General features: G+C 37.9%; 1 protein-coding gene across 2 annotated transcripts in view; it reads right to left on the reverse strand.

Moving 5' to 3' along the window:
- GLO1 (glyoxalase I) overlaps window positions 1-26,755 on the reverse strand; it is a 33,081-nt gene extending 6,326 nt beyond the window's left edge. Inside the window, exons 1-6 of one of the 2 annotated variants that reach the window (XM_074348629.1) lie at window positions 26,551-26,755; window positions 7,155-7,237; window positions 4,862-5,002; window positions 3,715-3,782; window positions 2,952-3,041; window positions 51-2,359 (exon numbers count right to left, since the gene is read on the reverse strand). In XM_074348629.1, coding sequence (XP_074204730.1) covers window positions 2,289-2,359; window positions 2,952-3,041; window positions 3,715-3,782; window positions 4,862-5,002; window positions 7,155-7,237; window positions 26,551-26,634 — 537 coding nt within the window. In that variant the 5' untranslated portion in view covers window positions 26,635-26,755 and the 3' untranslated portion in view covers window positions 51-2,288. Of the gene's footprint in view, window positions 1-50; window positions 2,360-2,951; window positions 3,042-3,714; window positions 3,783-4,861; window positions 5,003-7,154; window positions 7,238-26,550 lie in introns of those variants that run through there. The other variant, XM_010973679.3, reaches the window with a different exon arrangement.
- Between the last annotated feature and the right edge of the window lie 238 nt (window positions 26,756-26,993).

Here is a 26,993-nt window from a genome sequence, read left to right on the forward strand (position 1 = left end):
AAAACAAGATGATTTTTATTATTGAAAAGGCTTTAAAAAAAACTTAAAAATTTAAAATCCACTTTTTATTAATAACAATTTTAATTTGCACTTTAATTACATTATTTCGTTTATAGTTTTGACTTTAAAAAATTCTATTGTCAGCATTGCCCAGATGCATGATTTTCAGAGTGACACATTTTATCTTCTACACATAGCTGTAAACAAACTGTGCTGAAATAAACTGTGGGACAGGCTGCATCTTTTAGGTCTCAGGTATTTACTTCATCTTCACAGTATCACTTCATGATACCAGCTGAATAGTCACAGAAATTGTCTTATTTTAAAGAAGAGAAAACAGGTAGGTGCTCAAGGAAGCAGGTAGCATGGCTTATCTACACAGCCAAAAGACCCAGATGACTAGGTCATGCAAATCCTTTAAACACTATTTATTCTATGTAACCCAAGCTCTGCCAGGCAGATTTTTTTCTCCCAGGAATTCATAACTGGGATTGAGTTATAGGATTAACTGGTTAGCATGTCTAGTAGTAGAGCTGTTTGCTTAAATGGAAAAATGTGACCTCAGAAATTTATTTTGGAACCAAGATGCTAAATCAGTTTGACTCCTATTTCTGGCTCCTTTCCCCAAGAACAACCTCAGAGGAACACAGATGGAAAATTGGGGAAAAAAAAAAAAAAAGAAAAGTATGATGCCTCTGGGGTGATAGCTGGGGAGAGAAATGGTAGGGATGGGGTGGTGATTGTTTTAACCTGCTTTGTGTGGAAGAGGGTGGAAGAAGGCAGTCCACCATGGCTGTGGGAGAATAAACAGGGAGTTTTGTCAGTTTGGCTCTTGCTCCTCTCAGTGCCTTGGGCACCGGCACCTACCCCTCCAGGTCCACATGTCCTCAGGAGTAGACAAGGGCAGTAAAGAAGCCCTGTGCCTGTTGAGGAACTGAGAAAAGCAGGTGGCACCAACTGTTCCCCCCAGCATTCACTTTCCATACAACCAGACAATCCCAGAAGTGTCTCCTACTAATACTACTTCTCCCTCAGGGACAAAGGGGAGAGAGGACCTGACCTGAGAGGTGTCCCACAGAATGTGAAGCATTTAACTCTTATTTTCTCTCTCTGCCCAGCCCATCTCCCTGAGATCATTTGGGTTTTTAAGTACTGAGGTCTGATCCTCCCCATTCACATTGCCTGATGGTTGCAAAAACTTATAGTTTCAGTAGGAAACAAAACAAAACAAAACAGAACAAAACAAAACAAAACAAAACAAACAAAAACCCCTTGAGGCCAAAATAACAAGAATTTGAGGAACATAACCATAAAACAAACAATGGATTACAGATTCAAACATAAGAATAAGTATTAGACCAACGGGCCAAGACCTATTAAAATACGTAAAAGTGATACAGAATAATAAATATAGCCAATGTGAAATAGGAACAAGAAAATATTAAAGGAACCCAGCAAAAATCAGGGATCAAAATTATAATAGCCAAAATTAATAACACAATAGATGAGAATACAAAAGATGAATATCAGAACAGATACATCTGAGGAAAAATTAGCTAACTGATATACCAGTTTGAAGAACTCTCTCGGAAGGAAGGCAAGGACAAAGAGATAAACGTAAAAAGCTTCTAGAACAAAACAGAAGATAATATACAAAGAAACACAAATCAGCAGATTTTTCAACAACAACACTGCATGGGAAATTAAGACCACAGAGATGTATTTTCTTTTTTTTTTTTTTTGCTGTGACTTTTTTAAAACATTTTTTTATTGAGTTATAATCGTTTTACAATGTTGTGTCAAATTCCAGTGTAGAGCACAATTTTTCAGTTATATATGAGCATATACATATTCACTGTCACATTTTTTTTTGCTGTGAGCTACTATAAGATCTTGTATATATTTCCCTGTGCTATATAGTATAATCTTTTTTATATATTCTACATTTTGAAATCCCAGTCTGTCCCTTCCCACCTCCCGCCCAAGATGTATTTTCAAGATTGAAGGAAAATCAACCTAAGATTTTACAGGAACAAAACTGTCTTCATATATAAAGGCGTGGCTCTTGGGCATACAAAGCCTCAAGAGTTTTGCTTCACAAAAACCTTTGAAAACAGTTTTGGTTGAGGTACTTAATAAATGGACCAAAAAATTCAAAAGATGCTACAAGAGACATGTGGAGAAAATATATATACCTTGACATATTTATTATCTTTAAGGGGAAAAAAGCCAAGGCCAAAGAAAAAGGAAAAATAAATCAATAATATATCAGCCTGGGTAATAGTAACTTAATGAGGATGAAGAGGAGCAAGCTCTTTTCTTATTGGGGAGGAGGATATTTGGATATCAAATCTCTTAACTGCAAAAAAGAAAAGAAAGGATTGAAACAGTGAAATATTTCAAACAAAAATTGAAATAGTAAGTTATGATGGCAAAAACAAATCTAAATAAAATAATTACAATACATGTAAATCCACCAAAACCCAGATATATAGTACTTTAAGATACATCCTTAAAACATAAGGACATGCAAAGGTTATAAAAGAGTGAAAAAGAAATACCAGGCAGTTATCAACTGAAGAGAGTTAGTGTAGTTACATTAACAGCAGATGAAATAGACTTTAAGGAACTTACTTAGGTAGCTAGATATACCCAAGATAGTGAAAGCTGATGGACACTGAGGAATGTGGTAGGATCGAGGGTGGGAGAGAGAACCTAGGTCTTTGATGGTTCTCCAGACCCTGTGACTCATCCCTCGTGAAGCCACCCTAGGTGCTGTCTTTTAACTAGGTATTCTTCCAATAATTTCCCTTCTTTCCTTAAGCTGGCTGGAGTAGGCTTCAAAGTTACTTGTAACGAAAAGGATTTTACTACAACAGTGCCCTCTGTGGGGGCGTATTAAACGCTATATAAATAAAGAGGAGCCTGAAGAAAACAAGTAGCAGACTCACCATCTTCAGGTTTCTTCACAAATTTGACTCCCAGTTCTTCAAATCTTTTACAAGCCCCGTGAACATCAGGAACAGCAATTCCAATGTGACCTTAGGTAATCACCCCCAAAACACGGCAGAGAGAAAGAAGAAACAATTACAACAGGACATCCGTGTGCCACAAGTGGCTTCCAAAACTAGTGGATTTCAAAATATACGGTGCCCAAAAACAGACTGAATCAAGTAGTTCAAAACATATAATATATTAAAGAACAAGAATCTAAGTCTAACTAGCTGGGTATAACAAATTAATTAGTTGCTCTGAATTATAAATTATTTTAAATAAGCCCAATATTGGCTGATGTATAGTTCAATCTGTTAAGGATAACCTACAACAAAACAGAGTAACCATTTACTCATGCTTAATAGTCTTGTTGTTGACATTGACTATAGAGCAGCCAACTTAAGCTGTAATTCTGAGATTTCAGACCAAGGCAGAAGTTAGCTAGCAGAAAGCAGGATTATTATTAACCATCGTTTTTGTTTTTTAAATTGAAAACTCTACGGGAAATATTAATACTGAGACTGAAAAGTAAAATCATTGTGAGAGAGTAAACGTAAAATTTAGACTGAGATAATGAAATTAAACAGCTCCTAAGTAAAACAATTTGTGGAAAATGAAAATAACCATACTCATAATAAACTGATAATACTTAATGTTTCAGATTGATTACAATCATAAATAGGTACACAATGCACATTACATACAAACAGGCAAACATACCAAATCCCCGAGGGTCTGAATTGCCACTGTGGTAACTCTGGGTCTCATCGTCTTCAGTGCCCCAATTGCTACAAAAGGAGGGAAATCATAATTACAAATGACCTGTAGAACAGATATTCTGAAAAGAAAGTTACAACAATCTTTGAAATCTTACCACTTTTATATGCTACTTAATATACTTGGTCTAATCTCTGCTACTATAAATATTAAATTTTCAACTATAGAAACTACAAATGGGCAAAGAATTATTTTTAAAATTAAAAAACTTTATACAGTTTTGAAACGTTCACTCTATTCACAGTTATCACAAAAAATTCGCTATATTCTGTGTTGTACATTACACCCCTGTAGCCTATCTTATACCCAACAGTTGGTGTCTCCCACTTCCCCACCCCTATCGTGCCCTTCCCCTTCTGTCTCCCCACTGGTAACCACTAGTCTGTTCTCTGTATCTGTAAGTCTGCTTCTTTCGCTAGTTTGTTCTATCTTCTAGATTCCACATATAAGTGATACCACGCAGTATTTGTCTTTCTCTGTCTATTTTACTTAGCATAAGGGCAAAATTTTAACTAGACTAAGGAGACAGTAAAACCAGGCATCTGGATAAGAACAATAATGATAACAGTAGCAACTATCATTTATTATACTAATACTTTATATTTCATTAAATCCTCAAAACAGCTCCAAGGGATATACTTGAGTACTCCATTTTACAAATGAGAATGCAATTGGGGACACACATGCTGAAACAAACGTTCTTTTGTTAGTTGTTAAAGGGCGCACAGAAACAGCATGAAGAGTAAAAAAAGAAGGGGAATGCTTATTTCAACATTTTTAAACATTTTTAAATGTGAAGTTATGAAGTCCTTACTTGTAGTACCTAAACATGTATTAGCCTCAGTTTAACAAATATCTTGCCATTTCAGTCTTACACTATCTAAAAGGCAAATGATCTCACCTGCCCTACCTACACCAAAAGAACAATGCAAAGACCATAAGCTACATGAAAAAATACTCAAACATATTGTTACAAATACAGAGTGATTAAGCAGACCTGGTTTAAATTAGGCTGATATGGGGGGGGAGTTTAAAAGAGTTAAGTTTTAAAAAATGTAGAATATATAAAAAGGTGAAAACTCATACTCACTGCGTCAGTTCAAGTGTAGCTTTTCTGGAGAATGCCCACGCTACTTTCTCATCTCTGTCTTTTGGGATGTCATTTTTATCCTCGTAAGCCAAGAAATAGAGTGAAAATTTCATAGTGGGAAAATCTAATTTTTGGAGTAGCCTAAAATTAAACAACAAAAAGCCTGAATCAATTAACAGGAAAAGTTGATTCATACTAAAATCAACATGGCAATATTCTACAAAGAATAAGAGCTGTACATAGTGAGGCTGTTTTGATAGAAAAAGCAAGGGACAAAAAAAATCAATGAAAAAGTCTCATTTAAAAAACTTATTCATTTGTAAATATCAGAGAAATAAAAAGTTTTTTTAAAAAATACAAACTTTTGTAACTCATCGATTCTTTCAGAAATTTAGCTGGATTTATGGCACGCAAAAGATATCTTCAAAAGAAAACTGTTCATGTTTAGTGAAAAATAGAATGGATTATACCTTACTGTTCTTTCAGATATATGGCATCAGTTAAATAAAATAAATTTACTGAGTTCTTACTAAGTAATGCCAAAACTCTTAGGGTAAGAAATTGACAATAGGTGTTAAGAGAGGGCAGATTACTATCACAGAAGACATGAATGTCAACGGTAAAGTGGTTAACAGTATCAAATACTGCAGAAAGGTCAAACAGGATTAAGTCTGAGAAGAGGTCAGTAGATATGGAAAGGTCCTGTGAGGGCAGTTTCAGCAGCATGGGGCACTAGAAGCTGGAGAACGGAGGTGAGCAAGTAAAACAGCAAGTATGGTCTACCCATGTAGGTGGTCATGATGATGGGAAGGATGGCAAGAGAGCAGAGGGCAAGAATTATCCTAGAGCAGAAAAGGCTTAAGCTTTTTTGTAGGCTGAGGGGAAAGAGCAGTGGAAAACGAGGGACTGATTATAAGTAAATGAACGAATTATTCATCCTGAGGTTTTGAAGAAGATTCATTGCAATTGTGGCCTCTAAAGTGAGTCTAAAGAGTGCAAGATTATTTTGTAAGAAGTAGGGTAGAATGAAGATGCATACAACACAATTTTCTTCAGATTACTGAGGATTAAATGGTCAAAGATAACCTCATTCAAAATCATTAACAGGGAATGGTTGAAGCATAGCAAATGGAAAGTTTCTAGAGTTCTATTCCAAATCTTTTGATTATCACTGCTATGTAATATGCCTTGGCCCACTAAGATCTATGCATTGGCTTATCACAAATAGATTGTTTATAATAAGGATCAAACATCTCAAATACTCTAATTATGAAAAACTATCTCTGCACCTACCAAAGCGGACTGCATAAGCCTTACAGACCAATCAGATGGGAACTGGACCTGTTGTAACTTTCTTTTCTCAGCTGAGCGTACCTTTCAGTGTAATGTCAAGTTGTACCCTATTTGGGGGCTCTTTAAAAACAAGATCAACACTGGAGTCCATTTGGTTTACTCTTTCCATGTAAAATGGGGATATAAGCTATTTCATAAGCCTACTGTGAAGACTGAATGAAATAACACATAAAGTGCCTGGCAAATAGCAAGTGTTCAATAAATCTGTTTTCATTCTGTCCTTTGAATATGTCATAATTACTTTGAAATAAGCAAAATTACTTTTTCTGGAAAGAATTATAAGAAATTGTTAACAGCAGTTATCTTTGAAAAGAAAGACTGGGAGAGAGAGGCTGTCACTTTTCATTTTGTATTTTTCAGAACTGGTCAGATCAATGTCAATAGAGGTTATCTAGGCAGTATATTAAAGATCATTTATTCTTTATATATAATCTACATTACCAAAAACAGACAAAAAAACTCATGTTATTTAGGGAAACAAATCAAGAAAAATAAACAAATATATCTTAAAGATTACAAAATCAGTAGATATAACCTACTCAGCAATAGAGAATACATCCTACAAAAATGGGACAGATCTCCAGTTTTAGATATGTCTTTGTAGCTGTATTTCTTCTGAAGTACTAAACAAGAGGTTAAAAGTGGCCATAACATCAAAATGGTCTTGATTCATCAACGATTTAACTGGCAGCTCTCATAGAGAAAGAAGTTAGAGAAAATCCAAGTATTCATATCTTGTTGCCCAGTGAGCCTGGATGGGATAGAGGAGAGGGGCCCGACAGATGCCCTGGCCAGTCAAGCTGAGTTCCAGACTCCTGTCCAAAAGGACTTTTGTGACCTTTGAAGCAAACTTTAATCTTTTTTTAAATGGATCTGAAAACATTCCCTATATTTGCAAAGATATGTTTTTAAACATCACAGGCACCAACAGTTTACTTACGTCATTCCAAGAATTCTAGTATAAAAATCCAGTGACTTCTTAGGATCCTTAATCCTCAGCATGGTCTGCTGCAGCAGAAAATCCTACGGAGAAACAGTATATATTAAGTACCTTTAACTTTTACCACTTGTTACCAACATTAATTGTGCTTTCAATAACAAGATACAGTCTACCATTGTTAACACATCGTTTAGGAAGAAAGCAATTTTGTCCCTTTCAGTCTATCATGGCTTTATTATTACTTCTATTCAGCCCATAAAGGCTACACTCAAATTCATGTACTTTAGGCACAGATTTTTTTTTCCTGTAGTTGCTGTGAAAGAAGTATCCCTTACCTTTATCCTAGCCTATCCTTATACCTATCCTACAATCTTTCTAAAAAGCAATTTGGATCTCAGGAGTCTTAAAGAGTTCATACTCATTGACCAAGATGTTCCTCTTCTAAAAATTTAAGGAAATAATTAGAAACCGACAAAGATTTATGTATAAAGATATTCATCACATTTACACTCTGTGTGCCAGATACTCTAAATAATTAACAGAAATTAAGTTATATAATCTTTACAACAACTCTATGAGATATGTATTATACCACCCCCATTTTGCTGCTGAGACAGTAAGTGGCAGAGAAAAAACTCCAGCCCATGCAATTTTGTTCCAAAGTCTTTGCTTCAACCACCTTACTAAACTGTCTCTAACAATGAAGGAATAGTTAGATAAATTATGATGCAAATATAATAGAATATTATGAAGACATTAAAAATGCTGCTTTAGAAGCATGGGGATATGCACATGGTATATTAAGTTTAAAAAGCAGAATACATATATAGACACATTTTCTGTAATACGCTATTAAGATTAATGACATCTTGAAAGTAAAGTTAAAGCCTTTAAATTTATTGTCTGTTAGCGCAGACATGTGTTATAGCTGTATAAATATACACATATAAAAGGATATTAAAATTAACTTTTAAAAGTCTATACATTGTTACCAACACTGTATTGTACACTTGAGAGTTGCTAAGAGAGTTATCACATATACACAAAAAATAACTATGTGAGGTGATATATGCATTAACTAAACTTACTGTGGCAGTCATTTTGCAATATGTACATATATCAAATCCATGTTCTACCCCCTAAACTTACAAGTTATATGTCAATTTTATTGCAATAAAGCTGGAAAAAATAGTTTAAAAAAAAGAAAGATACATTACTTTTCCAATTGAGAAGACTCAATACAATAAACATTATTTCCAAGAAAACATACAGATACAGACTCTAACACTATTTTTAACCCTTACAAAAAGTCTATACATGGCAAAAAGAAAGAAGCATATATTTTTAACATTTTTTTATTGAGTTATAATCGTTTTACAATTTTTGTCAAATTCCAGTGTAGAGCACTATTTTTCAGTTATACATGAACATATATATATTGTCACATTTTTTTCTCTGTGAGCTACCATAAGGTCTTGTATCTATTTCCTGGTGCTATACAGTATAATCTTGTTTATCTATTCTACATTTTGAAATCCCAGTCTGTCCCTTCCCACCCCCCACCCCCTTGGCAACCACAAGTTTGTATTCTATGTCTATGAGTCTGTTTCTGCTTTGTATTTATGGGTTTTTTTCTTTTTTTTTCTCTTTTGGGCTTACTTCCCTTAGAATGACATTCTCCAGGAACATCCATGTTGCTGCAAATGGCGTTATGTTGTCGGTTTTTATGGCTGAGTAGTATTCCATTGTATAAATATACCACCTCTTCTTTATCCAGTCATCTGTTGATGGACATTTAGGCTGTTTCCATGTCTTGGCTATTGTAAATAGTGCTGCTATGAACATTGGGGTACAGGTGTCATCCTGAAGTAGGGTTCCCTCTGGATATATGCCCAGGAGCGGGATTCCTGGGTCATATGGTAAGTCTATTCCTGGTCTTTTGAGGAATCTCCATACTGTTTTCCACAGTGGCTGCACCAAACTGCATTCCCACCAGCACTGTAGGAGGGTTCCCTTTTCTCCACAGCCTCTCCAGCATTAGTCATTTGTGAATTTTTGAATGATGGCCATTCTGACTGGTGTGAGGTGATAACTCATTGTAGTTTTGATTTGCATTTCTCTGATAATTAGTGATATTGAGCATTTTTTCATGTGCCTATTGATCATTTGTAGTCCTAGCCACAGCAATCAGGAAAGAGAGAGAAATAAAAAGGATCCAAATTGGAAAAGAAGAGGTAAAAGTGTCACTATATGCCGATGACATGTTACTATATATAGAAAACCCTAAAAGGTCCACACAAAAACTACTAGAGCTGATCAAAGAATTCAGCAAGGTACCAGGTTACAAGATTAACATTCTAAAGTCAATTGCATTTCTTTACACTAAAGATGAATCAACAGAAAAAGAAAGTAAAGAAACAATCCCCTTTTAAAATAGCACCCAAAGTAATAAAATACCTAGGAGTAAATCTAACCAAGGAGGTGAAAGAATTATACACAGAAGACTATAAACCATTGATGAAGGAAATTAAAGAAGACTTTAAAAAATGGAAAGATACCCCATGCTCCTGGATTGGAAGCATCAATATTGTTAAAATGGTCATACTGCCCAAGGCAATCTATAGATTTACTGCAATCCCTATCAAATTACCCAGGACATATTTCACAGAACTAGAACAAGTCATAATAAAATTTACATGGAACCACAGAAGACCTAGAATTGCCAAAACATTACTGAAGAGAAAGAAAGAGCTGGAGGAATAAATCTCCCAGACTTCAGACAATACTATAGAGCTACAGTCATCAAGACAGCATGGTATTGGTACAAAAACAGATATATAGACCAATGAAACAGAATAGAGAGCCCAGAAATGAATCCACAAACTTTTGGTCAACTAATCTTCGACAAAGGAGGCAAGAATATACAATGGAATAGACAGTCTCTTCAGCAAATGGTAATGGGAAAACTGGACAGCAGCATGTAAATCAATGAAGCCAGAACACTCCCTTACACCACACACAAAAATCAACTCAAGATGGATCAAAGACTTAAACATAAGACAAGATACAATAAACCTCCTAAAAGAAAATATAGGCAAAACATTATCTGACATATGTCTAAAAAATGTTCTCCTAGGCCAGTCTACCCAAGCAATAGAAATAAAAGCAAGAATAAACAAATGGGACCTATGAAACTTACAAGCTTCTGCACAGCAAAGAAAACCATAAGTAAAACAAAACGACAACCTACGGAATGGGAGAAAATTTTTGAAAATGAAACCGACAAAGGCTTGATCTCCAGAATATATAAGCAGCCCATACGACTTAATAAGAAAAAAATAAACAACCCAATCCAAAAATGGGCAAAAGACCTAAAGAAGCAATTCTCCAAGGAAGAAAAAAGTATATTCAATGTTAGTAGATTTATTCATAAAAAATAGAGGCTTAAAAATCCTTTGCTGCCAAAGTATTATTTGGATGATATAAAACACAAGCAGGGCTTGCTTTTTATAAAATGATCAAGTTACTCTATACTCGGATAACAGTTTTTATTACTAGAATATTCTGTTACCTCTTTGTAACAGAACACCTCTCCGTTACTTCTGATAAACACTTGAATTATCTTGGAAAAAAGTTCCTCTCTTAAAAAGTTACTAAAAATCACTATTTATTGTTATGGTTCTAAAATATTATTTAAAATAAATATACCTTGTGTTTAAAAAAGTAAGAGTTATGTTGATGTCTTGTTCCATCACAGTTCTTAACTTTGTCTTTCCCTTATGCTTTAAATTCAGAATAATAAATAATGTCTTTTTTAACACCTTTATTATGGTATGACTCCTGTACAGTAAATTATACATATTTCAGGCATACAATTTGATGAATTTTTTAACATTATTTTATTGAGTAATAGTCATTTTACAATGTTGTGTCAAATTCTAGTGTAAAGCACAATTTTTCAGTTATATATGAACATATATATATTCATTGTCACATTTTTTTTTTTGCTATGAGCTACAAGATCTTGTTTATATATCCCTGTGCTATACAGTATAATCTTGTTTATCTATTCTGCATTTTAAAATCCCAGTCTTTCCCTTCCCACCCCCGCCCCCTTGGCAACCACAAGTTTGTATTCTATGTCTATGAGTCTGTTTCTGTTTTGTATTTATGTTTTGTTTTGTTTTGTTTTGAAGATTCCTCATAAGAGAGATCTCATATGGCATTTTTCTTTCTCTTTCTGGCTTACTTCACTTAGAATGACATTCTCCATGAACATCCATATTCCTGCAAATGGCATTATGTTGTCAGTTTTTATGGCTGAATAGTATCCCATCATATAAATATACCACAACTTCTTTACTCAGTCATCTGTTGATGGACACTTAAAATGTTTCCATTTCTTGGCTATTGTAAATAGTGCTGCTATGAACATTGGGGTGCAGGTGTCATTTTGAAGTAGGGTTCCTTCTGGATTTATGACCAGGAGCGGGATTCCTGGGCCATATGGTAAGTCTATTCCTAGTCTTTTGAGGAATCTCCATACTGTTTTCCACAATGGCTTTCCTTGCTTCCCTCTCCCATTCTTAATGATTTAAATGTCTTCTTTTACAATTTTGTGTTTATTCTTTTTGTAATTTATGGCAGTTATCTCCTTTCCAGTTATGAGTTTCTCATTTTTTGTAGCATCCTGCTTCTTTTTTATTTAGAGTAGACCTGTCAATATTTCTTTTAGCATGGGTTTAGTGTTGCTAAACTCTTTTAGTTTTTGCTTGTCTGTGAAGTTCTTTATCTCTCCTTCTATTCTAAAGGATAGCCTTGCTGGATAGAGTATCCAAGGCTGCATCTTTTTTTCATTGACTTTAAATTTATCTTGCCACTCCCTTCTGGCCTGTACTGTTTGTGTAGAGAAATCGGCTGAGAGCCTTATGCGGGTTCCCTTGTAACTCATTCTTTGTTTTTCTCTTGCTGCCTTTAGGATCATTTCTTTATCCTTGACTCTGGCCATCTTGATTATAATACGTCTTGGTGTGGGTCTGTTTGCGTTCTTTCTGTTTGGAACTCTCTGAGCCTCCTGTACTTGGATATCTGATTCCTTTAGGTTTGGGAAGTTTTCAGTCATGATTTCTTCAAATACCTTTTCAATTCCCTTTGTTCTGTCTTCCCCTTCTGGAACCCCTATTATGCGTAGATTGGCACGCTTTATATTATCCCATAGGTCCCTTATATTGTTTTCATTGGTTTTTATTTGTTTTTCTCTCAGCTGTTCTGATTGGGTGCTTTCTGTTGTCCTGTCTTCTAGGTCACTTAATCGTTCCTCTGCATTATCTAGCCTGTTTTGTACAGCCTTTAGGTCAGCTTTCATCTCAGCAAATGAGTTTACTAATTCTACTTGGTTCTTCTTTATAGCTTCTATTTCATTTTTGACATATTTTATGTCTCTAAACACTATCTCTTTTAGTTCCTTCAGTACTTTGATCACTCCTTTTTTGAAATCTTGATCTAGTAGCCATCAAAGTCTATTTCCTTGATTGTGCTTTCAGGGGATTTCTCTTGATCTTTTAACTGGGAGTGGTTCCTCTGCTTCTTCATATTGCTCGTATCTCTCTGGCACTGTGGCTTAAGGAGTATCAGTTATCTAGTTCTCCTGGAGATGCTGTGCTCTTAATGATTTTATTGAGAGGTCTTTGTGTCTTTGCCCTGTTTCGCAAACTCAGCTTGCTGTTTCCAGAGGCCCTCTGTTGGCGCCCTTGTCTGTACTGCTCCCAGTGGCTGTCGGCTAGCAGATCACGCCCCCTCCTAACACTGGGTCAGGTGCTGCGTTCCTGCCAGGAAAGCAGGTTGCAGCCCGCCCTTTCCCGGCACCAGTTGCTCCGCTGATCTGTGCAGCTGTCGGCTCCACCTTGGGTCGGTGTTCCGAAGGCGGGCTCGGGGAAGACCGCGGAACTGCCCCACCTCTGCTCCGTGCCAAATCTCAGCTCCTTGTTTGTCTTGGCAGCACGAGTTCTCTGAGGTGCCAGATCAGAAAGCTCCTATCTGCCTCAGGCTGTAAACAAGTCTCAGTCCTGCCTAGGAGGTTGCGGAGCCTCCGGGTGCAGATTCAGTTCTTGGCCCCATCCCCGCCCGTGCCCTGCGCACAGGAGAATATGGCGGCCATAGATGAGCCCCGCCTCTCTTGAGAAGTGCCAGTAATGGCGGTGCAGGTCTGAGGAGACAAAGACTATGGTGCCCCTCCCCCCAGGGCACACCAGCCGTGTTGCTTTGCTTGTTTTGCAATTTATGGGGGACCAAGGTTGTTCTGTTCTGTATCCCCTCCCAGCCACGGCGCACAGCCCCCTGCAGTCCCCCAGGGCCGCCTTAGTGCAGCCACCCCAGTCCTCCGCCCGGCTTGGGCAGCCTGTCCCAGCCTGGGCAGCCTGTCCCGGCCCCAGCTGCCTGCTCGCGTCTAGGGCTGAGTGTCGCGGGGACCCTTTGTGCCCGTTTAACTCAGTTCTGTCAGTCAAGGGGTGCTCGAGGCAGATCTGAGCCTCTGAGGCTCCCTCTCCGTCCCGCTGGCCTCTCCATTGGAGAGGGGAGACCCAGCGAACCAGCATCAGTCCTCCTTTGCTGCTCCCTCCCCGCGGGATCATCCCACAGTGTTTTGCTTTTTCTTCTTTCTTTTTTCCTACCAGATTTTTGGTGTCTTTGTCTTTCGAAGAGGGTGATGTTCTGTCGGAGTTTGGCAGGTGCTCTGGTTGGCTGAGTGGGTCCATAGATGTGAGTTTTGGTGTATTTGTGGGAGAGGGTGAGCTACAAGCATCCTTCTACTCCACCATCTTGCTTCTGTCTCTCCAATTTGATGAATTTTGATAGATGTATACATCAATGAAACCCACCACCACAATCAAGATAGCTAACATTTCCATCTCTCTCCAAGAGGTACAAATCTTGAATTCCCAAATTATCCCTTCCCACCCATTTTACCCCCCGGTAACAATAAGTTTAGAACAATAAAAGATGTCTTTTATGCCCAAATTATCTTTGCGTTTTCTGGGATGATTACCCAGGAACAAAGATTTGCTCCTTTGCTTTATAAAAAGGAAGATAATAGAAATAATCAGTGGGTTTTTTTTAGGGGGGGGGGAGGATTCTCCAAATGTAATTCAAAACTACTATGAAATAAACTTTAAAGTTATAATCAAGGATGTTTCTAGTACATGTACTATGTGCCTGTAATATAATCCTGACAAAACTAGAAAAGTGGGGCAGGGATGTGAACCAAAGGGTCAAGTCCCTTTGAGCACCTCTAAATGGATTTTTTTGTATAAGATGTGAGGTTAGATAAAGCTTCCTTTTTTTACATATGGATATCCAATTGTTCCAGCACATTTGTTGAAAAAACTATCCTTTCTCCACTGAACTGCACCTTTGTGAAAAATCTGTTGGGCTTAATAGTGTGAGTCTATTTCTGGGTTCTCTAATGTCTATCTCTCTGCCAATACTACTGCAGCTATATATTAAGTCTTGAAATCAGGTAGATTGACTGATTCCTTCCACCTCATTCTTCTCAAGATTTAGTTAATCCGGTCTCTTTGTCTTTCATATAAATTTTAGAATAATCTTGACTATATCTAAAAACAGATTTGATAGGAATTGTGTTAAACATGTATATCAATTTGTGGAGAATTGACATCTTTGCTATGCTGATTCTTCCAATCATGAACACACTCTTTCTCCATTTACTTAGATCTTTGATTTCTTTATCAGCACTGTGTAATTTTCAGCAAACAAATCCTATACGTGTTTGATATACCTATACCTACATACTTAATTCTGTTGAGCAATTATAAATGGTACTGTATTTTTAACCTTGGTGTTTATGTGTGCTTTGCTTTTATATAAAAATTCAATTGACTGTAATGTTTTATCTTGTATCCTGCAACCTTACTGAACTCACTAGTTCATGAATTTTTTTTTTTTTTAGATTCCTTAAGATTTTCTATGTTGACGATCATGTCATTTGCAAATAGGGACAATTTTATTTCTTCCTTCCAATCTGTCTATTATTTCCCTTTCTGCCTTACTGCACTGGCTAGAACTTCCAGCACTATGTCAAGTAACAGTGATGAGAGCAGATATCCTTGCCTTGTTTCCCCCAAATGAGGGAGAAAGCATCACCATTTAGTAAAATGCTAGCTCTAAGTTTTTTATAGATGCTCTTTACCAAGTTGAAGAAGTTCCTTTCCATTCCTATTTTTTGTGGAAAAAAAATTTAAATCATGAATGGTGTTGAATTTTGTCTAATGCTTTTTCTGTAACAACTGATGTGATCATGTGATTTTTCTTGTTTAGCTTCCTAATATGGTGGGATACTGTGACTGATTTTGTAATAAAGAATCAGCCTTGTATACCTAGAGTAAATCCCACTTAGTCATGGTATGTAGTTTTTTTTTATATGCCACTGAATTCTATGTGCTAATATTTTGTCAAGGATTTTTCCTTCTATATTCATGAAGGATATTGGTCTGTAATTCCCATTTTTTGTACTGTCTTCATCTAGTGTTGGTATTAGGGTAATACTAGATTTAAAAAATGAATTGGGAGATATTCCTTCCTTCTAGTTTTCTTGAAGGTACTGCGTAGAATTGATGTTAATTCTTTAATGTTTGGAAGAATTCTCCAATGAAATCATTGGGGCCTGGAGAATATCTTTTTAAAAGATTATTAATTATGAATTAAATTTCCTTATGTTATAGAGCTATTCAAATTATTTATTTCATATTGGGTAAATTATGGTAGTTGGTGTTTTGCTAGGAATTGGTCCACTTCATGTAAGTTGTCAAATTTATACAGAGTTGTTTTTCATATTCTCTTATTATCTTTCTGATGTCAGTCTGTAGTGGTATCCCCTATTTCATTCCTGATATTGGTAATTTCTGTCTTCTCTCTTTTCTTGCCAGTCAACGTAAGTTTGTTAATTCTATTGTTTTTTTTCACAGAACCAGCTCTGTTTCATTCATTTTCTCTAATTTGTTTTCAATTTCATTGATTTCTTTATTTCTATCCTTCTGCTTCCTTTGGGTAATTTTGCTCTTCTTTTTCTAGGTTTTTGAGGAAGGAATTTAAATGACTGATTTGAGACTTTTCTGCTTTTCTAATGTATGCATGTAATACAATAAATTTTCCTCTTAGAACTGTCTTACCTGAGATTCCTTTTTCATCTAATTCAGTTCAATGTATTTTTTAAGTTTCCCTTGAGACTTCCTCTGATCCATGGACTATTTAGAAATGTGTTATGTAGTTTCCAAGCATTTGAAGGTTTTCCTGTCATGTTTCTGATACTGATTTCTAGTTTGATTCTATTGTGGTCAGAGAAGACACTGTATAATTTCAATTATTTTAAATTTGTTGAAGTTAGTTTTAGGGTCCATGATATGGTCTATCTTGGCATATCTCCTGTAGGCATTTGGAAAAAAATGTACAGGCATACTTCAGAGATATCGTGGGTTTGGTACCACTGCAATAAAGTGAATATCACAATAAAGCAAGTTGCAGGAATTTTTTGGTTTCCTAGTGCATATATACATTTACACTATACTGCAGTCTATTAATTGTGCAATAGCATTATGTCTAAAAAACAATCTTAGATACCTTAAGTAAATATACTTTATTGCTAAAAAAGGCTAACCATCATGTAAGCCTTCAGTGAGCTGTAAAGATTACTGATCACAGAGCGCCATAACAAATATAGTAATAATTAAAATGTCTTAAGTATTGTGAGAATTACCAAAATGTGACACAGAGGAAAGCAAATGCTAATTAGAAAAATGGCACCAGTAACCTTCATGCAGGGCTGCCACAAAACTTCAATTTGTAAAAAACCTAATATCTGCAAAGTACAATAAAGCAGAGTGCAATAAAAACAAGGCGTGACTGTGTTCAGCTATTATTGGGTGTAGTGCTCCATAAATCTTGATTAGATCTTGTCTGTTGATGGTGTTGCTCAGCTTGTCTATATCCCTGCTAATTTTCTGTCTAGTCCTACTCAATTGTTGAGACAGGAGTACTGAAGTCTCCAACTATAATTGTAGATTTGTCTTATTTCACCTATTATATATCAGTTTTTGCTTCACATATTTTTGCAGTTCTGTTGTTTGGTACACACACATTGCGGATCGCTGTCTTCCTGGTCAATTTACCCTTTTATCATTATATAATGTACTTCTCTATACTGATTTTCTTTGCTCTAGAGTCTACTTTATTTGAAATAATACAGCCATTCCTGCTTTCTCTTGGTAAATGTTGTATATCTTTTTCCATCCTTTTACTTTTAACTTGCCTCTGTCATTACATTTGAAGTGAGTTTCTTGTAGAGAGCATACAGCTGGGGCACATTTTAATTTTTTAAATTTTCTTTCAGTTTTACTGAGATCCAATTGACACACAATACTATATAAGGTTAAGGGGTACAGTATGACTTGACTTAACATATATATGTTGAGAAGTGATTACCACAATAAGTTTAGTTAACATCCATCACTGCATATATAGATAAGTTGGGGCATGCTTTTAAATCCACTCTGCCAATCTATCTTAATTGGTATATTTTACATCTAATGTAATTATTGAAATATTAGGGCTTAAGTTAGCCATTTTATTTATTTTTATTTTGTTTTCTGTTTATCCTTTTTATCTTTGCCTTCCTATGGGTCACTGGAACTTTTTTAATAATTCCATTTTGATTTATTTAGTGCTTTTGTATGCATTTTTTGCATAGCTTTTTTAAGTGACTGCTCTAGGTGTTCCATATATATATAAGTAACATATCAGTCCCTTCGTGTCATCATTTTATCAGTTTGAGTGAAGAATAGGAAACTTACCTTTCTTTACATCGCTTTACTCTCTTCCATTTATAACTGTCTTAAAATATTTCTACTGCTGGATTGAGATGGAATTTGAGGCTTCCTGTGTTTCTCCAGTGATACAATGAGGGAAAGCTTGTTACTGCCTGGCAAGATGAAAGTTCTGGCTCCATACTTAGTCTTCTCCGATACCACCAGGATAGGCTGGGCACCTCGTTACAGTCCACTGGGCAGAAGACTAGGCTCCCCACTCAGCCTTTACTGGCATAGGTGTGGCTGTGGCCAGTTTTTCCTGTGGTGTTTGGTTGTAGTAGAGCAGTTTTTGTCTAAAAGTTTTCTGTCTTATCAGGAAATACTATCTCTTTCCTGGACCTGTGGCTAGAGAGAGTAGGCTTTCATTGGGTTTTTCTGTGCGGACCCATTGGCATTTCCAGGTTGCTAGCTTCTTTAGATCCAAGTATGGGCTACATGAGGCAAAGAGAAAGCCCAGGAAACTTACTGCCATGTTGTTCCTAGGGTCTTGAGGGTCCTAGCCAGTCTGCCTTCTCCTCTCCACTTTTCAGAGTCTTCCTATTTTTGTTTTATACAGCATATCTCATTTTATTGCACTTTATTGGGAGCTACAGATATTGGGGTTTCTTGCAAATTGAAGGTTTGTGGCAACTCTGCATCCAGCAAGTCTATCAATGCCATTTTCCAAACAGCATTTACTCACATCATGTCTCTGTGTCACATTTTTGTAATTCTCACAATATTTCAAACTTTTCCATTATTATTTTATTTGCTATGGTGATCTGTGATCCATGATCTTTGCGTTACTACTGTAATTGTTTCCAAGTGCCATGAACCATCCCCATGTGAGATGAACTTAATAAACATGGGCCGTGTTCTGACTGCTCCACAGACTCGCCATTCCCCCATCTCTCTTCCACTCCTGAGACACAACAATATTGAAATTAGGTTAATTAATAACCCTACAGTGGCCACTAAGTGTTCAAGTGAAAGGAAGAGTCACACATCTCTCAACTTTACATCAAAAGCTAGAAATGATTAAGCTCAGCAAGGAAGGCATGTCGGAAGCTGAGACAGGCTGAAAGCTAGGCCTCTTGCACCAATTAGCCAAGTTGTGAGTACAAAGGAAAAGTTCTTGAAGGAAATGAAAACTGCTACTCCAGGGAATACACAAAGGGTAAGAAAGTGAAACAGCCTTATTGCTGACGTGCAGAAAGTTTTAGTGATCTAGATAGAAGATCAAAACAGCCACGACATTTCCTTAAGCCTAAATCTAATTCAGAGCAAGGTTCTAACTCTCTTCAACTCTATGAAGGCTGAGAGAGGTGATGAAGCTGCAGAAGAAAAGTCTGAAGCTAGCAGAGGTTGCTTCATGAAGTTTAAGGAAGGAAGCTTGTCTCCATAACAGGAAAGTGCACGGGAAGCAGCAAATGCTGATGTAGAAGCTGCAGCAAGTTGTCCAGGTAGCTAAGATAATGAGCGTAGGTGGTTCCACTAAAGAACAGATTTTCAAAGTAGACGAAACAGCCTTATGTTGGAAGAAGATGTCATCTAGGACTTTCATAGTTAGAGAAGCCAATACTGACTTCAAAGATTCAAAGGACAGGCTGACTCTCCTGTTAGGAGCTAATGCAATTGGTGATTGAAGTTGAAGATGATGCTTATTGACCATTCTGAAAATCCGAGGGTTCTTAATTATACTGAATCTACTCTGCCTGTGTTCTATAAATGAACAACAAAGCCAGGATGTCAGCACATCTGTTTACAATATGGTTTACTGAATATTTTAAACCCACTGTTGAGACGTACTGCTTAGAAGATTTCTTTCAAAACAGTACATTTCACTGACAATGCACCTGGTCACCTAAGAGCTCTGATGGAAATGAACAATGAGTTTAATGTCGTTTTCATGCCTGCTAACACAGCTTCCATTTTGTAGCCCATGGATCGAGAAGAAATTTTGATTTTAAAGTCTTATTATTTAAGAAATACATTTCATAAAGCTATAGCTGCCGCAGATGGTAACCCTCTGATGGATCTAAGCAAAGTAAATTGAAAACCTCTGGAAAGGACTCACCATTCTAGATGCCATTCAGAACATCTGTGAGTCACAGGAAGTGGTCAGAATATTAACATTAACAGGAGTTTGGAAGAAGTTATTCCAGCCCTCATGGATGATTGCGAGGGGTTCAAGACTTCAGTGGAGGAAGTAACTGCAGATTTGGTAGGATTAGCAAGAGAACTAGAATGAGAAGTGGAGCCTGAAGATGTGAATGAATTACTGCAAACTCATGATAAAACTTTAACTGCTGCAGAGTTGCTTTTGATGGATAAGTAAAGAAAGTGGTTTTTTGAGATGGCATCTACTCCTGGTGAAGATTCTGTGAAGATTATTGAAATGACAACAAAGGATTTAGAGTATTACATAAACTTAGTTGATAAAGCAATGGCAGGGTTTAAGAGGACTGACTCCACTTTTGAAAGAATTTCTACTGTGGGCAAAATGCTATCAAACAGCATTGCATGCTACAGAGAAATCGTCTGTGAAAGGAAGAGTCAATCAATGTGGCAGAACTTCAGTGTTGTCTTGTTTTGAGAAATTGCCACAGCCACCTCCACTTCCAGCAACCACCATTCTGATCAGCCAGCAGCCCTCAAAATTAAGGCAAGCCCCTCCATTGAAGGCTCAAATGGAGGTTAGAATTTTTTAACAATAAAGTATTTTTAAATGAAGGTATGTGCAATTTTTTGACAACTCTAGTGCACATTTAAGACTATGGTATAGTATAAACATAACTTTTACAGTGCACTGGGAAACCAAAAATTTTGTGTGACTTTATTACAATATTCACTTTGTTGTAGTGGTCTGGAATTGAAACCGTAGTATCTCCGAGATATATCTGTATATAATGTCCAGTTTTCAGATGTATTTAGCAGGAGGAGTAGGGAAGAGTATGTGTACTTCATCTTCCCAGAAGTCTCCAAATGAATTTTATACAATTGCCCCCAACAGTGGGATATATTTGGTCACTATATGTCTGTTTTCAGGATAAATCAAAACTTATCAAAAAGCTATAAAAATGGCAAAGAAGTTGCTTGGCTTTGTGTTTTCTACATCTCAAATTCTCTTACTCATTTCTCTAGAACTGTTATTAAGCAGCTTTAGATATTCCATTTTACTCAAAATCAAAATCTCCATTGCCTCTGTCACCTCAGTCTTTAGCAGAGGGAAGTTTCAAACTTGTATTATCCAACTTCTCAGAATTTTGGTCTGAACGACTGCCAGGCCAACTCTCTTTGGAGCCCATCAACTCTCTCCCAGTGAATTTTCAAAGGTGTTGCACCACCTCCAGCAGAGGGTCTTCTTAAGGCTCAACTAAACATTCAGACTCACAAGATAACCAGAGGCTAAAAGGCTATCTGTCAGGAAAACACAGCTTGCCAACAGAGCCGTGTTAGGTGTCCCTCCTCAGCAGGAGTCCGTAAAGGAGTCTATATAGCCCAGGTGCTGGGAGAAAATCCACTTTGGTAGGAGTGGGACCCACCCTGGCATAGAAGCCCTGTGAACCACAGGAGTCAGTATCTCTAGTAGCAACCCCACAGGTATAGCTTCCAGAATCTTCATACGGGACAGTTACAAGAGTCGCTGCATTCAGGGAAGCCCAAAGCTATGGCTTCCTAATAGATATTTATAATCTTGCCTTTGCAGATGCAGCTTACCAATCAAGTTACATGTACATAAGCAATACTGTCAAGTAACAAACACCATTTTTAATTGTTTCCTGGGAAACAGAGAGAGTTTGCCAAAGGTCAGATTCTCATCTAAGGGAAAAAGAGCTCAACTCTTCATCCCTAGGTGTCATATCTCCTATAAAACAGAAATTGATAAAGCTTCGATAGTTCTTAACTTTTAAAAATCACAATTGCCTTCAGTAAAAGATCATTTTGGAAGAAGCAGCATATCTGAGGGGAACAAGATTACTTGACTACGTGACAGCTGAAGCACATGATGTACAATACAGTGTGATGTATTTTCTTCTTTACTATCTTTTTTCTAGTATTACTTCCCTGACACAACCTATGTCAGAAAACAATTCAATCACTCCTTCCGTATTTATTCTACCTTATCTACAATTGGTTTTATGCGGTTCTTTCCTTCTTCCCAGTCTATAACTCAACAGCCAACAACATGCTTCAAGCATACTTATCCTATAGATAAGGGAGACACAAAGAAAATTTTTTGTATTTTAAAAATTACCTATGGTATTAGTAATCACACCTGCCAGACTACTCTTACAACAGATAAGAGAAACAGTGAAATTCTAGAAGCCCACAGTATCATGAGGCCTTTCAAATCTCATGCAAAGGGAGAAAAAACACAAGTGTGAGAGAAATAATTCTTCAGAGGCAATATGGTTCAAATGCTAGCTCTACCACGCTTATCTTGAGTAAATCATAAGTTTTCTTGAACCTCAGCTTTCACATCTTTAGAATGGGGATAATTACAGTTCTTAGCTCTTAGGACTGAGCTGAAAAATAAAAGGGATAATGCATGAAAGTGCTTAGCATAGTACCTATCCCAGAGGAAGCTACTCTGCTTATTATTGCTCCTGTTGTTGTTAGTATAAAATACATGCAGAGTTTCTACTACCAACTATAGCTTTTGATTCCCAAATCTGCATTCCCCAGCCCACACCTCTAATCTCAGCTCTAGATTTACATCTCCATCAGCCTGCTCAACACTTCCACCTGGGTCAAATATCAAATTAATCACAGCCCAAATAAACACTCTATCCTAATCCCCAAATAGGGAATGACTCTAGAATCTCTTGCTAGCCCAAGTCAGACATCTGGAGTCTTCCTAGATCCCTCCCTACTCTCTTTGCAATCCAGTCCAAATGTCCGATCAACCTGACTGGTGAGTCCCTCTGGACTCTTTCTCCTTGCTTTCCCAATATCCTCACTACTTCCTGACTGGACGACTGTCAAAGCCTTGCTGGTCTACTTCTTGCAGTCTTACCCAAATGCAACCCAGAGTGACCTTCCTATAATGCTCCCAGACTGGTCTTTCTATAATGGAAACCCAATTGTGTCATTTTTGGGTTAAAAATCAATCCTTCAGTGGTGCCTCACAACTTTTAAGACAAAGTCCCAAAAGTAAGCATGTATGGTTGCTGCATATTTCTCTAACTCCATCTTTTGTCACCAGTCCACTAAACTGGTCATCTTAAATAGTTCTGATTTCATTCCCTTATCAGTTAAAATTTTTAAAAAAGCCTGCGCCCTCCCATAAATGTATATTTATTTTAATAATATACACATAAAACTATACTGTTAAAACATACATATTATCAAATACACTTACCAAATAGAAATCTTCACAGGATGAGAAAAACAAACACAATGGGAATGCTCATATTTTCTTCGAGCTCCTGATGGTTGTTTTGGGACAACAATCCCTGAACTCCCACTGCCTATAACTTCAGTCTCACTGTATACCTGTAGGTCCCTTCATCAGTTCTCTGATGTCACTATGCTTTTATGTATACGATGATTCTCTCTGCCTAAAACAGTTACTCATCCATCTGGCCACCGTCCTTCTTCCTTCCTCCTTTCCATTCTTTCTTTCCCCAATCCCTGCACCCAGCTCTACCTAGCTACCTCCCCTACATTTGGTAAAACTCAGCTGAAGGGTCACCAACACTGAAAGTTTTCTCTGATTCCATCAACTACGATTCAGATGGGAAGGAACTCCAAATAACTGTATAAAATGACACTGATAGAGGCAGTAAAAAAGAATGAATTTCAGGGGATCACTAGTTGGGAAAAGAAGTATTTGGATTTTTGAAGAACGTTAACGAGGTAAGACTGCCCAGGATGTGGTGCAGCTGTACATTTTCTGGTCTGCCTTTATGACAAAGATGCCAGTGATCAACAAGCAAGTTGACTTTCTATCACAGCTGTTCTCTCCCTTCTAAACCAGGCCCTCATCATTTATCTCACCTTCTAGAAGGGCCTTTTAGATGTCCTCATCACCTCCAGGCTTGGATCCCTCCAATCTACTCTATTGAGTGGTTTGAAATCCGGAATGGTTCCTCACTAACTATACAAAATCCAACTTTCTTAGAAGTGATATTCAAAACTCTCTCCATGATCTGACTCCAACCTACCATTCTAGTCTTTTCCACCACTGCTCCACTGCTCAGATAAACTGAAGTTGAACCAAAAACACATCACTCATCTCTCCAGAACACGCTGCACACTGCACCTTTCTGCCATCCCATCACATTTTTGCTCAGATGTTTCCTCCATCTAGAATGCCCTCCCATGTGATGCTGGGATCCCATCCATTTTTCAAGGTCTGGGCTCACCCCTACCTTCTGCTTGATGCATTCCCTGATCCTCACAGTTGAAATACAACCTTAAATTATATTGCTTTTCATAGTTGAGAGATCGATGATACATTTTATCCTTATAGCAGCTCTCTTTATGCTGCTTTTACAAACTAAGCCCAAGTGCCCTGCTAAGATCACTGCAGCCAACGATAGAACTGGGGATTCAAACGTAGGTCTTCAGACTCCAAATACCCTGCGCGTACTTTACCACAGATGCCACCTTTGAAAATCTCTACCTCCTGTGCTCCCACGGTGTTTTATAATTTCAGTAGCACATAATCCCAGTTCTATCTTATGTTAGAGTTGGTGTATGTCTGGTGAAGAGAGGAACTTCATCTTGTTCATCCCAATATCCCCCAAGGTACCCACCATGCTCTTTCCATAAAGCAGGTGATCAGTGATCAGGCTGAATTAACTCACTTAAGCTTTTTTTTTTTAACCTTCCTTCATGTTAAGCTCCAAAATCACTGCTGTAGTCAGTACTCTGGAAGCAGAATAGGGTGGAGGCTGGGAGTGTGTGCACTTCCCTTGGCAAATTACTCAACACCTCTGTGCCACTGTCTCCTTATATGTAAAATGGAGATAATTATGCCTTCCTCACATGGGGTTGTGAGGATTAAGTACTTAAAATAAAAAAACAGGGCCTGGCACACTCAACATATGCCAGCTGTTATTACATATTTCATTTAATGTCCCCCACATGGTGCATCAAAGGCCCAAAATGACTAATCTCAAAAAAGTATTTATTACTCCAAATCAAGAGAAATTAAGATTGTGCACAGTGCAAATTAAGAATGCAAGAAACTATATTCAATCAATTTTATAAAGCTCTCCTTGAAATGCCAAATCAAGAGAAATTAAGATTGTGCATAGTGCAAATTAAGAATGCAAGAAACTATATTCAATCAATTTTATAAAGCTCTCCTTGAAATGCTTTTTAATAATCTAGTACATAAAATTCCCAATTATCTGTGAAATCAATTTATACTAAGTGACTCAATCTATATTATGTGAAACAACTTGTATAAACATTAGCGAGTATAAAAGCAAGAATGTGAGAGGAAATGTACATATTTATTTATTTCTTCTATCTTAATTCTGCAGTGACTAACATTTTCTTAAGCTAAGTACTACCAGATCCTAGTCAAAGGCTTTAGTAATTATAAGTGCTGACTCTTCACCCTGAAGGCAAAGAGCAAGTAAAGACTAGGGACCAAAGTCATCCACTTGTCTTGGAGGTCTGTATAAAGCACATACTCAATCTTCAAGAAATTCAGAACTTCCCCAGTCAAATGAATAAATACAAAAGCGTTTACTGACAGTGATGAGTACACTGGAGTAATCCCCCGCCCCCCCGCCACCTCCACCCTCCTCGGCTGCTGTGTCTAATCTTGACAACGCACAGAAGCACCACACCTGAGTGAGTTAAGCTGACTCTCAGTGCAGACACGTTAAGCAAGCTGAAGGGATGAAAGCCTTCATACGCAACCAGTCATTCCCCTTATTGGCTATCAGCCGCAATGAGAAGGAAGGAATTTCTAAGATTCCCCTCGGAACTAAGATCCAAGATTCTGTCATCTTTTCTGGGGCCATCAAGCATGGGGACCGGGGGGCAGAAGTGTGCCGTGAGCGACCGTGTAACAGTCAACCCAAAGCGAAATTCTGGGCGCGTTTAAAGTCAAATGCAATCAAATTGATTTGGAGAGGTTAAACCCGGAGCCAGGGCAGTTACAGAAAAATGACCCAGGCTGGGAGGAGCCGGCACATGTACAAAGGCTTTAGAACCTCTCAAAATGCTCTTCTTACCCGTCACGACTATTGCTCTGAGGGAACACGCACTCCCACAGACAAGGGCTCTGACCCTAGGCTGGCCGAGGTTTCCAGATACCGTCCCAAATCAAAGTTAACGCAAGTGGGGTCGAAGTCTTTCAAACTTGAAGAAATGGATCCCCTCACAAATCCCACACCACTGGCCCGCGTCCCAACCCACTCTGGCTCGCCCAAGGCGGGAGGAGCTACAAGCAGAGGCCAGAGTTCTAATCATCCAGCCCAAGCCAAGCTTGGCTGCGCCGGGGAATCAGCTCCCTCCGGGGGCCCCAGCTACGCCACGCAGAGGCCCGAACCGGCAGAATTAGGTTCTGCGCCCACCTTGGTGCTAGGGTCCGGGTCGGAGCAGCAGCTGAGGGCGGACTCGTCGGTAAGGCCGCCGGACGCCGGCTGCGGTTCTGCCATGGCTACACTGCCGTATCACGAACGTCGGAGCCCGGAGACGCTGCAACACCCGCGCTCAGCCGGGCCACCAAGCTCCCTGACTAGCGACGGCGAGACGGCGGGTCGGCGCCGCGGGGGCAGACGGCCGCTGCCTCCCAGCCAATCACTGCGCGGACAGCAAGTTGGCTCTCTGCGGATTGGGTCCCAGTGAGTCAGCGCCTCCGGCCACAAGGCTCTAAGGTGACGACTACAACTCCCAAGGTGCTTTGCGTATAATGGAGGATCGCTTGAGTGAAAAATAAAAAGAAAGAAAGAAAAAGAAAAAGAAAAAAAGAAAAAAAAAAAAAAAAAACTCACCGAAAAACCCTGCCAGCTGGAAA

This window comes from Camelus bactrianus, chromosome 20, assembly GCF_048773025.1.
Source record: "Camelus bactrianus isolate YW-2024 breed Bactrian camel chromosome 20, ASM4877302v1, whole genome shotgun sequence".
NCBI lineage: Eukaryota > Metazoa > Chordata > Mammalia > Artiodactyla > Camelidae > Camelus > Camelus bactrianus.